We start from the raw sequence: 13,535 nt of genomic DNA on the forward strand, positions 1-13,535 counted from the left end.
ATATGCAGATAAGGAAGTTTAAACAGAACAGTTTGACATGTTTAAATAAGCAAAATGAACAGTATGATTGTGTGCTGTGGACCACTTGAATAAACTACAGTGTCTTATCTGAAAATACCATTTTATTAATAATTAGAATATAATCTTTGTATCAGTAATATTAATGCTTCAGTGACTCAGAAGTGCCATAGTAGAACAGCTTAAATGACAAACAAGCATTTAAGTCACTATTTCAGTCTAAATTTCATTAGGTAATGAAGAATTATCTCAAGAGGAAGGATTATTTCCTGCTCCAGGAAATATGTGAACATATATGAGACCATATATGTGACCATATAAAAACTGGCACCATGGCAACAACCATCTTTCTACATCATTGGGCTAGTATCACATGGAAATAAGAAATATATCTTAAAATACTGCACATGTATTGGGATTTTCCAATACCAAATTAGTGGAAAACAAGTCAGACATGAAAATAGCTATGTATTTAAGGTAAATAAATTAAGAAAACAAGGAATATATTGCAAGAATACCTAAAAGTACAACAGTAATGCAATGCTGAATTCTAGCTTGCCTTTAATTTCAAAATCCTTCAAGCCTCCTGGACATTCATATAAGGATGTCTCCATACCTGGCTCAAGGATACATACAGCATTACAGGTCAGAATAAATTGGGAAACCCTCACTACCCAGAAGCACTTCATCTTCCTCAGTGAGCCTCTCCACAAGAAGCATGTAACTGGGATTAGAAACAAAGGTAACAAAACATGAAATTTCAGGAACATTACTCCAAGCCAAAAAACCTTATGATGTACAGAAATTAAATTTGGAAGGCAAGCAACTTCACAGGCCAAGCCTAGAGCTTTCCCTTGTAGATGTTCTTATCAGGAAGTTCATTTGTCTTGGGCAGTTACAGGATATCATGATGGAAGATGCAAGCGAATAAAATATATGCACTGAAAGAATGGAAGGTGAGCAAAGAAGGATTTAGGAAATGCTGAGATGTAAGTTGTCTCATTTCCATTCTTACACAGAACTTATTTGAAAAATGCATTCTACCCTTTTTGAAGACACCACGAGATCTGTCAATGGAAATCTGCAAATCTAGAAATCTAGAAGAGGGCCAAACTTAAAAAAAAAAGCATAAATGTGGGTGGCATGCATGTCACAGAAGCAGAGAAGTTATACAGAGCTATTGCAAATCCCACCATTGTGCCTTCCACTTTTGAAAAAGAAAAATGTGTTATGCTTGTAACACAAGGGGCTCCTTCACTTCTCACATCAACAGGCTCAGAAGGATGGATTCCCAGCTACAAAGACCCACACGCCAAGACTCATACTCAAAGGTCAAAGACCCACTTCAGGAGTCTAAAGACTACACGAAACAGCTTTATTTTCAGGCTTTAAAAAATATAAATACTGAATGATATGTTATTGCTTTAAACTTGGTCTCCTACTATGAAACAAGTACTATAATCATTTTCTTAATAGACCTAAGAAACAATGAATATCCTGATTCTCATGACTGGATTTTTTTTTTTAAACACAACTGAATTATGAAATAAAAATTCTTCCCCTTCAATCAATTAAGTTAGTTCAAGAACAGCTGTATTAGTTCTATCTGATTCCACCACAGGAGGCATGGTACATTTCTGACTGGCAATCTCTAATGTAACAAAAAGCCTCACATCAGTGAAGAAAGCCTTATCTACAAATTGAAAATGTTTCCTTACTGGAAACAAGGCTTCTAAGTCTTCTTAGCATCCTTTAAAAACCTCTTCCATTGGAAGAAAACAAAAAGAAATAAATATATATATTTGAGGCACATTTGACTGTCTAATAATTTCTAAAAATTAATAAATCGGTGTTGAAAAAAGCTCTAAGTGAACACAGGACCAGCTTGTTATCCAAATGAGGCATAACCACTCCCCAGCTCCTCCCCCTCACCAAATGGTTCTGAGCATTCTAGCATTCTGAATATAAGTTTTTTGAGGTCAGGACTTACTATCGTAGGCAGAAAAAGTGCTCAACGCCACCAAGATCACAAATGGACTATGTAGACCTTACCGTAAATAAACATCTACTGAGCAAATAAGGTTTTATCCCGAATCAAAAACTAACTCTATTTAATGGTAAGTTTATTGACAGGGATGCCAAAACACTTTACTTACATTATTACATTATTCTTTCATCATTAAAGCAAACTTTTCAAAACAGTGCATTCTAAGTATATTTTTCTAAACACAATTTTAAACATTATTTTACAATCTTTCTCAAGTAGCTCAATTCCAGTTTTGCCATTTTCAATTGTCTCATCGGCACTTAGGAGCTCATGCTTCAGTGACTTCAAGATACCCAGGCATCACTATACAAGTCAAAATTTAATTCAGAAGCTGAAAGAAAATCAGTAAAGCTACTTCTAAAAGGGAGCAATCTTACTTTATTGAACACTATCTGCTGCCTGCAATTCAATTAAAAAAAAAAAAGAAAACAAACATTTTTGGCTGGGCACAGAGGAGCACGGAAAATCAATACCTTTATAAAAGCACAGGGAAAAAGAAAACACTTAGCCTGGACTGTCTGAGGATTTGCCTTGCAAATTTTCAGATCTTTGCAGAAAAAATCAACTCCTGACTTCCAAGAAAGCATACCAAAATCCAGTCTTAGTAAAGAGACAACCCTGAATAGAACAACCCAACAACCATTTATTTCAAAATAAAAATTAACTAATTTGAATAGGCGTTTCAGCTGGTCCTCCATCAGTATGGGAAAAAATGAACACTAACTCAACTTTGCCAAGAATTGAATTTGCGCCTCCAGAAACTGCTTTAATAGGAGAATTACATCATCTTCTTAGGATTCAGGAACAAAAATATAACTATTACACAGTACTATTCTCTGTATGAGCTACTCCAGCCTGCTGTGCTTACCTTTGCAGAATGCCATTTTCCTGTGGTATTACACCATTTATAGCTGCCTGAAAAGAGAAAATAAATTTTCAGTCAAGCCTAAAGACCAACAAAAATAAATAAGAACATCTATAATATGTTTTTAAAAGTTATTAACTTGCATTAAAATATGCCATAAAATGTTCTCTGTTCAATGGATATTCTTGGTAAACGATACTGTCATTAAAGTACCCGTTTAAAATAGAAACCATATCTAAGTGAAAACAAATATAAACTGAAGCTTAGACTCCTCTATGCACATGATGGATTTTCCAGGTGGAATGCATGGGAATAAACTGCATGAGAATAAACTGCATGGTCCATGCTCAGTAAATCAAATGCTTTGCACACTTGGTACATATATATAGTAAACAGACTGCTTGGAGATAATCTAACTAACTGTGCACAGCCAAGGCAGCCCAATGGCACATACACAGAAAATCTAATGTTTCTCAAAAGTATCAGCTCTGCACAAACCTATAAAGCTGCTCAGCTGCACAGACTCTGCACGCTGCAAGGCTTCACAGATTGCTGAAGTCAGTGCAGCAGTGCACGTCCCTCCGTCACACCTACGCCTTCTAGACAAATCTGCCTCTAGCTCAGACACACAAATACCATCCAGCCTCTTAAGAGGCTTCACATGGCAGGGAATCACAGAAATGATTGCCCTCAAAATTCAAGCAATCTTCAGGTAGAAGTACTTTTACAGTCAGGTTTGTGCAGTTAAATATCACCCCATGCTGCCCAGAACATCAGAATAAACTAAATATTACTTATAGGTGTGTAAGCACAAACTTGGCAAGCTGCATTCAGATTTGGTATAATTTGAAATTAGAGAGTTATTACCTATAAAAATTCCCTAATGAATTCTATCTCATATTAAAATGCATTATTTTTAAAATGGCCACAACACACCCTAGTCGCAAGTTCAAAACCACTCTTCTGGAAAAATTGTCTTCTCTGCCTGTTGCAGTATTGCTCCATCGTGTGTTGCAGAATAATTTTTAATGCATTTCCAACACATCTGATGCTATAGAAGTTTATACAAACTTTGAAATTATATGTAAGTCAAAATGAGGGAAAAACTTGGAAAGCAAATAAGACCCTCTTCAGCAGTATCAAGAAGACATTTTTTTTCAGATTGCTCTAGATCAGCAAAAATAAGTGTTTTAAAATCATCTCATTGCTAGAGCTTTCAGATCTGAGGCGTAATGAAAGTGATACTATACGAGCTGGTGAACATGACTTACACACTTTACTGCTCAGCTGCTTACACTTGGTTCTGATAATTGTTAGAAGCCATGGAAGTAAAGATGTCAGAACACTACCTAACTTCAGACTTTTGATCCTAGCCCAGCAGTGGGCAGGTAAGGTAGAATAGCACCTGTGTTCACAGGTAGATATTTGTTAGGCTTAACAGTGAGCCTAAAGAGAGCTTGTAGCATCCCACTAATCTCCATTTTCTGCTGTACCACCAGCAGTTCATTCCATTCTCCTGTGTCAGATATACCTGACCAGTTGACCAGTATACTGGGTGATTGAGTGCCTAGTCTCTTATGAAGAGAACACTGATCTTTAGAAGCTCATAGATTCCCTGCTACTCCAGGAGGACAAAGCCATTTACTGTAGCTGAACTATGGACAGTCTTCACCTATCAACATTATTTTTATAAATTTACATTTAAAAATGCAGCTTAATAAGTGCTTAATAAACACAAAAACGGACAAAATAAGATTTAAATGCCATGCTTTCTTTTTCTCTGAATATATAAATATTATTTTTACAATTTCCATTATACTCTGCTAAGTAACTATGATATTGTAATAAGATTTATCCTGTATTTAGACACAAATATTCCATAAGTAACAGCAAAAAAAGCAGACAAAGAAAAGAGCCACAGGTATCTGTAAGCTACAACAACCACCCATGAGGCTGTATCATATTTCAGTGAAAACAAACTTTCCTACCAGATCAGTTTTTAAATCAGTTTATCCATCATACATGGCAATAACCAGTGCACTGGTTTCTTTCTAACAATGTGTCTCATTTGTCATCACTGTGGTTTTTGCAGTCATACATAGTTCTTGATCATGTTCATCTAATAAACCTCCAGGAAAAAGTAGGAGGCTTTGGTTTGTTTGGGTTTTTCTGGATCGGTTTCTCCTCTCCATACTCTTTAGAAACATACATTTCACTCCTGTCAATCTACAGGTAAACCTGGTTGAAAGACAAAAACATCCCTTATTTTGCACCTGTAGGATAAAGAAAGGAAATACAAGTTTGGTACCACAGGACCAATGCTAATAATCTGCTGGTGCAACAGAATTCCATTCCAAGAAGCTGCTTCAGCTATAAAGAAATATAGCAGAGCATGGCATTTCCACACTGTTTCTGTCAAAGCTCATGTCTCAGTCTCAGAGGATCAAATCAGTTCAAACTTTTTCTAAGTCTAGTGAGTGGGGTTAAACATGATAGAAGCTCCAAGCTATTTTCTTTAAAACTGAATGAATCACTTGTTCAGGTCCCCAGTTTTGTAAACTTGATGACATTTAAGGGGCACAGCAGTAAGAAAAAACAGCAGCATCATTATGTACTTTTTTGATGGAAAGACCTCTATTAACCACACAGTAAAAATAAAGAGCCGGAACACTATTTGTCAAGCAAGATGGAAGACTAAAATTATGTAGACGGCAAATGGTAGCAGTGCACATGTAGATATTGCATAAATATTAAATACCCATGTTCTTACAAGACATCTACAAGTAGACCCTGCAAAGAAAATAAGAAAAAGGAGCAACCATCTGCTTTACAATTTCATAGAAGGAAGGCTGTGACTATAAAAAAAAGAACAAGTTATTAGTTCCAGGCTGTTCCTTCCCAATGTCAGTCCCCTTTGAGAGAGGATCAGGTCTCTATGGTTAAGCAAACATTCAAAGATATTAAATTTTTTTTGTCTTTCCAAACAGGGATCATTTGCTCATCAAAAACAGTCTGTGTGACTAATACACAGTAATTAAATATATGTATTACCCTTGAAACAATTTTAATATTAGGTGCAGTAAGTCTGTTCATGGGTTATTAAACATAAAGACATGAAGTCTGGCTCAGAAAATTTCTTCACAGCTCCCAGTAACCTATGGCTGAGAGCAGGGAAGCAGCACTCTAGCAGTTCTCAACACTGTGTACATCCACAACTGTCACTGCTGGATACTGGGTATCAAAGCTTCAAGTATTTACCTATTCTAATGCTATCACTATTCAAAGAGTGAAGTTCATTTTAAGTCCAAAATTCTAGGGCTTTATGATTATTTTTTTTCCCCAAAGCCAAGAATCTTAGGTGTGCCTCAGTACTACTCAGATACAAACCCTACTGTAACGCTGCTCTAACTTGGAACAGAGCAATAGAAGAAAGAACACTTTTTTTTTTTTTCAATGACAATATTCAAACCAGATGCACAACTTATTTTAGGAAACTATTAGCCAAAATTGGTTAATTTTTATTTATACATTTTGTTTAGAGATATTAATCATATATCCAGCATTTGAAAGAGCTTATTTAAGAATTTATTAAGCCCTTCGTGACCTATCTAATGGGATCTGCTTTTGACCAGACCAACAATCAGAAATAACTTCCAGTCTTAAGTACTGCATGACTCCATTATCCAACAGTATAGGATATATCGATAAACAGTATGGAGAATCCTGTTCATTTTAATGAAAGGGAAGACAAGAATATGATGTCACACCAGATCTATGAGTCCCAAGCAACAATACTTTTTTAAATGTTTGTTTCAGCAGCATGCTTCCAATACCAAAACATTAAATGAAACATTTTGTTATTTCTCACAAATGTAGGAAACAATAAAGCAATAAGGCTAATAAAAGGCAACCAAATTCATTAATAGTTTGGGCAACTCAAACTTTGGTATTCCAAAAACAGACTGAAATTATTTAAGTGCCTAGAGAACGTTGTGAAGCAAACTGAAATGTAACGCTTTCAAGAGAATATTAACTTAAATAGTTTAGTCAGTTCTGACTAAATGTGACTATCTTTTATGAGTACAGGATAGTGTTAGAGATCCTAACAAGAACCACCATTTATTAATAACCTGATGAAGCAATGATGCTCATGATGTCTCTCAAAACACAATCATAGTACTAGTCATTCAAAAGCAATTAAGCACATCTTATAGAAACTCTCATTCCATGGGAATGAGTGACCTATGGATAATTGTGAATGTGGTATTTTAGGTAGGAAAAACCCTAAACATCCAAGCTTAAAATACTTGGTGGTCATCATCCAGTCTAGAAATGGACTGGATTTACCAATGATTTAAAACCAGAGGTCTACATATACTGATTATATATTTAAACAGGGTGGAAAATTCTTTCCTCCTCATGAACTATGGATGGGAGGTTTTATTTCCAAAATGTAAAAGTGATGTTTAGTTGAACGAACTTGAGTTTAACGCACACTCAGACAAAAGCAGACTTAGAGGCTTTTGCAGTGGGCAAGGCGCGAGATCTTTCCCCATGGCCACCTCTTGCTCCCTCTCTTTCCCAATCTCCATACCACAAAACGGTTTCGTCTGCCAGATACAGACCCAACCCTAGATACAGATCCCTTAAAACTTTGCACGTTCAAACCTCTATCCCAATGAAAAGCAAGAGCAACCAGGCTATGGGCTGGTACACAGGAATTAAGGATTCTCCTCAGGAAACAGTCTGGGCATTTTGCATGAGCGAAACCAATCACAGGAAGGACAACTATGATCAACTTTCCAAAACAGGTTATTAGAAAACACATCTCCAAGCAAAAGAAGAAAACAAGTTCAAGTAGTGTGATGCTGGCAAAACAACCCTTTCAGAAAAAGAAGCAAGAGAGATGTAAATAGCATGCAAATGTGAGAGCTGCATGAGTTTCACCAAGACAAAATCATAGCAGCTTAGTGCAACTGGTACAAGTTCACGTTTGAATCATCTCACACAGAATTTTAAAAGCCTTGTTTAGATTTGACTGAATTCAGCAAATTAGACCACTTCTATCTGCTTAATAAAGGCCACATGGGGCTCTATATTTATTTAGCTAAAAACTGAGGTGGTTTACATTAAGCACAACACACAAATGAGATGCAAACTGCCATAGGAGAAGATTTAATCCAAAACCCAAAGATGTCCAACTAAACAGTATTGACTGCTTCAGAAAGTTACACGGAAATAAAATAACTTGCTCATGGGGCATTTTCTTCCAACCCCCAATTATCTGTACATATTCAGATTTCTAGTAATTTTTTTGTTGCATTTCACTTAATGTAACAGCCTCATAACCCACATATTTAATTGTTTCTATGAAACTCAGCAAGAGCTTTCTTTGATTAAGGGATTCATTTATTCCCACTTTCAAAAAACTACATTATTTTCCAAATGCTACAACTCTAAGAAATTTTAGTTTTGGTTTTAAATGTCTGGTAAGCTAAAAAACTGAAGGCTTGCCTGATGCTGCCAGCATTTAATCTTGGAATTATTTCTCAGTCTAATTACACAAGTGAATACAAAATAAAAACCTCCCAACAGAAGGAGCAATGATATGCTAGACAAACCTACTGTGGTTCTGAGTTCTGTAGAATCAAATAAATAACTGTTATGTTTTGGAAATACCAGCTAGCATTCCTATATGCTATCAATTCATCCTGATTGAGGAACACTCAAATTTTGTTGAATTTAAACAAATTAAACATTTTTTTAAAAGCTAAAAATGTAATAAAATATACTAAAAGGCCCTCATTAGGCAATCTAAAATCCACTAGAAAAAATATTTCTTACCTTTTGCATTTTATTATATTTTCCACAGCACCAAAAAGAGTCATTTATACTACTCTGTGCACAATTGTAATTCCATTGCAATTAGTTGTACTCCTAATTTGGGCTAAATGTGATATTCCCCAGAAATACATAATACAATATTCTTACTCTAACTTTGTTTCTTTCACATGACAAATTATTTACGACAAAGATTTTAAATCCATTATTTTACTCAGTATTCAAACAAAGCAAAAAGGAAAAACTGAACAAATGTTATCCAGAGAGGAAAAACAAATAATTAAATGATAAGGGATAAAGGAAAGCATTAGTGAGACAAAACATGCATCAAAGGACCAAAAAAGTGAAAGTGAATTCTAAATTGCTTCCCAAGTATAAATCTGTGTGACAAAGGAACATACTTTTACACAGAACAGTAAAGCAAAACAGGAGAAGCGCAAAGATTTATTAGTTCCTTTTGAGCATAGAAGTATTTCTCACAGTGAAACTAACTTGCAGGGTTCTGCTATATGCACATATTTCAATAATAACAGTAAATGCTTTGAAACAATGCTCCCCTAATAACTTCCTTTTTGGGAAAAAGTAATTTGGGCTTGTGTTTTCGACAGAATTTGTAATAACAGGTAATGCCAGGTGTAGACACGTTAAAACATTTATTCTGAGCTGCTCATATTCAGGAAACTGGATAAAAAGTAAGAGAAAGCACAGACTTTCTTGTCGTCAGTTTACAAGAATAAAAAGGTGCGAAATCTGGGAACAAACAGTTTAACTAACTGATGCTGACAAAATCGTACTGCAAGTATTAATCAAACGATGCGTCAATCTAGATTAATAAAATCAAGGTTTACTGAAATTGGCTGTAATACAATCACTTCTTTCTGCTCCAAGGCATGGAGATTTTATTATGAGACTCCCAAGCAGAGGAACCCAGTTTCTTCTGGCTTTATGAAATTATCAAATCTTGCTTGTTATAGGCAAGTCTGTGATGTTATTCTAAACAATTCCATAAAATGTTCTGCAGAAACACCAATTGTTTTAGACCAGAGGCTTTTTACAAAAAAGATACACTATCACCTTTCTACATACATAGCTACTTTGAAACCATTACTCTAACAAGTAATGACTGCTATGAGTTTAAATTCTAGAAAATGTTATTCAGTTCAGATCTTTAAATGAATGAAATAATATTTAAATGAAAAAATTACTAATTATGCCCCAATAGTAACATAAGCAACCTTTACCTGTGTTATCTTTGGCAGGCTTTTCAAGACACAGAAATGAGTCAGCTTTTTCCTGTAGCTTGTGTTATACTTGCTGGCATTTCCCCAGTTTTGCAAGTCTCAAAGTATTTCCAAGTGCTAGACGTGAAGATACACCCACAGAGTTTTTACAGAATGCCAACATTTGTCCCCATCGTGGTTAAAATTTAACCAAAAGCTGTCACTGAACTACAATGAAATGTCTTCTATGCATTCTGCTTTATTTCAGCTTGCTTTCTTTAAAACAAATATACTTAATGAAAAGCTGCAAAACAATAGAATTGCTAATAAAGCAAAAAATTAACATTTCATCAAAAAATGCCACATGAATATATTCATACAGATGATTCACTTCATCAGCAAGAGAGCACGCACTGAAATAGTTTACAATTAGCACTCTAGATGTGGTTTCCCACTTCTCCCTACTTCTCTGGTGGCTTCAGAGAACTTTTTCCTGTAGTGTCTACAATGTGACGAAATGCACTAGGAAGCCTTTCAACAGCTAGATACACTTCTATAATCCTGGGGAAAACCCCTACATTTTGCACAGTTATTTTATATTGTCACTGCATAATTCCACAAAGCAAGCACAATCTCAATAATAAATTCATAACGAGATGCATTTTCCTAATGAAATGAAAATAAATAACATGAACAGATTTATAAGAAGCTTATGGATCTGCATCCATCAGAGCTGAAACTCTATTTCAGCAGGAACAAAGGAACACAATCTATTCTGAATAATCTATTCAAAACTCATTCATACAGAAAGGAAGAGTAGACCATGATGTGTCTGCTACTTTCTGACACAACAGCTGTCTTGGCCCTAGTCATTAACAACAACTTTTTACACCAATATTGCTTCGTCTTCTAAACTGACTGAAAGGAATGCTTAGTAAAAAAAATCTATTTTGTTACTCCTTAAAACATTAAGCTAGATAGCAGGAGAGTCAGATAAAACAAAAGTTATGCCCAAAAAACTACCAATGTACTGAATTCCTGGTTTTCTACTCCTCTCAATTATTTTATGTAAATTTGAATAACAACACTAAAACGTATAGTTTGGGAATAGCGACCCTAGGACAACATACTTTTCGTCCAGCTTAATAAATAAACAAACAAACAAGTCAAACAAAATCACTCTTCACTATAACATCCTAGTTCTTAGCAAGTACTAAAAAGATGGGATGGAATTTCAACATGCAAGACAATTCTAAACCATCTACAGACTAAGGGCCGAAAAGGTAAAACATAAAATGTTTTATATAGAGATTTCAAGTTAGTCTAGCTGTAGCCAGCAGACTGCCAAATCACTAAGCAATATTCAATAATTAAAGACTAATTATGTAATATTTCACTTAAGACTTTGGAAAATGGAAAGTCCATTTCCAGTCACCTGCAACTTGTCTCACAGTATCTCTCCTTATTCCCCTTGACAGTCTCTGCTATACTGCAGCAACACAGGTCTTCCAGGACCAGCTGAGAAGAGTTTATGTAAATAAAACTAGAACAGAAGGGTTAAGATATTCAACAGTTTTATAAGTAAATCCATTTTTTAAATACTCCACTTTGAAAGCTTAATGAGTTTAGATGACTCCTGGTTTCTGTGGTAAAATCTTTCACAATTATGGTTCACTTGCAAAACAGCCACAGCATTGGCACAGATGCTGATTCTTAAATTAAATAATTCACTCCATTTGTCTCCTACTCATACATTCCCAACATGACTCCATGACAGACTAATCACTTGTCACAATTATAAAAAATACACATTTTTCAGTTCAAAAGAGTAATACAGTACAAACTACATACAGATATACAGAAATTTGCTCTTAAATTTGAATGTCTCAGGACAAATTAACGCTAAGCAATCTTCACAGAAATTGCCAATACAGAGGTACTAGCCTCTGAAAATGGGTATTTGTAAAATATGAGGTGGGTGGGCAACAGCTGCATACAGCTACAGCAATACTTCCAGGCACTGCTGTGATCTCACATGCCACTTTTTGCTTATTCTCAGACCACAAACCTCTTTACCGCAAGAAATCAGAGTCTTTTGCCATGAACAGAAATCTAAGTTCATTAGTCCTATTCCTTGTCTGATCATTATTTGAGCTTGTTTCTGAAGTAACTAAGTTCCGTCTGTTATTTGGAAAAGAAAGACACAGCTTACTTCACTTTACAATGTTGTCAGTAAAGTTCAACCAAAAAAAATCTCATCCGCTCTCTTTCTGGCCAGATATTTAAGTTTCAAATGCACCAGTACAGCAACACAACTACAAAATACAGCCATAAAATACATAATCACAATCCCCTTCTTACCCTCCAGTGAATAAAGCACATTTTTTTTCTATTAGAAAAACTACAATCAATAGGTATGGAAAAAAAACCCGAACTATTTTACATTAACATAGCCCCTTAGTGTCTATAAAACTATTTGCTATATTGTAAGTTAACCATTACATTTGCTAAAATTATGAAGGGGTAGAAGAATCTAATTTCTTCACAGATATTGAAGAATTGTATCAGTTTAACAGGGACAAAACTGTCATCTAGAAGACACTTTGCCCAAGTTATACAGTTTTACCATTACCATATGGGAAAAATATTTACCCCATTACACCCTCCTTCAATCAGCAACATGAGAGTTAGCCCTTTCTGATGAATCGACAAAACTGCAAAGCATACTTGAAACAGCACTAAAGAAAACACTTCTAAGACCATGAGTCTTAATGTTTTAAATAAAAAAAATCCCAAACTCCTTGAGCACTATCAAGTTCTTCATCCTCCCAAATTTCAAATTGAAGGACAAAATAATTCATGTAATTAACACTAATTCATGGTTTCCATAAAGTTGTAAACTGCAACATCCTTTGGCAGGATGTCTAAACATGGTAGACCAAAATGAGCCCTAAATAGTTAGTCACCTACTAAAAAAATAGTAATTTTATGATGTTAGAATTATAGCAGTGCCTTGAAAAGAGGAGACAACAATGGCACCGCACAGCACCAGTTTTCCACAGCGTAAGCTCAAGTCTTTCCAGGCACTGCGGTTTTCAAGATTTCTTCCATGAAATAAGCAGCATGTTTCAGCAGAGAACTTTAGAGAAAGAAAAGCAGTTTTCATCAAATTCCCAAGCGATCTTTCTCAGACAAGGCTCTGCCCCACTAAGGAGACAGTAATTCGCTCATGGGTGGGGGAAGAAGAATTTCTATTTCTTACATATTCACCTGCCTTAGGACTAAAAAGAGAAAGACCGTAATAAACTGAAGAACAAAACCCCCTAAGTCTAGTAAACAATTTAGCTGTTACTTGTTGGGGTAAATTAGATTTTGAGAGGGTTTTTTATATCTGAATAGTGCCAGATAAGATCTATGGGAATCAAACAAAGACTGTAGCAGACTACAGATGCAGAAAACATTTCATTTCAGTTTTCAAATATTTCTCTATAGACAAGCCAGAAACTGGCCCCTTCCCAGCCTTTTACTTTACAGGGGGTAGGGA

The 13,535-nt window shown here is 35.3% G+C and overlaps 1 protein-coding gene across 1 annotated transcript in view; it reads right to left on the reverse strand.

Moving 5' to 3' along the window:
- Positions 1-13,535, reverse strand: part of FAF1 (Fas associated factor 1) — a 168,011-nt gene that overhangs the window by 129,899 nt on the left and 24,577 nt on the right. Inside the window, exon 3 of the mRNA XM_069863103.1 lies at positions 2,934-2,980. Coding sequence (XP_069719204.1) covers positions 2,934-2,980 — 47 coding nt within the window. The remainder of the gene's footprint in view (positions 1-2,933; positions 2,981-13,535) is intronic.

The sequence above is a fragment of the Phaenicophaeus curvirostris genome, chromosome 8 (assembly GCF_032191515.1).
Source record: "Phaenicophaeus curvirostris isolate KB17595 chromosome 8, BPBGC_Pcur_1.0, whole genome shotgun sequence".
Lineage (NCBI taxonomy): Eukaryota > Metazoa > Chordata > Aves > Cuculiformes > Cuculidae > Phaenicophaeus > Phaenicophaeus curvirostris.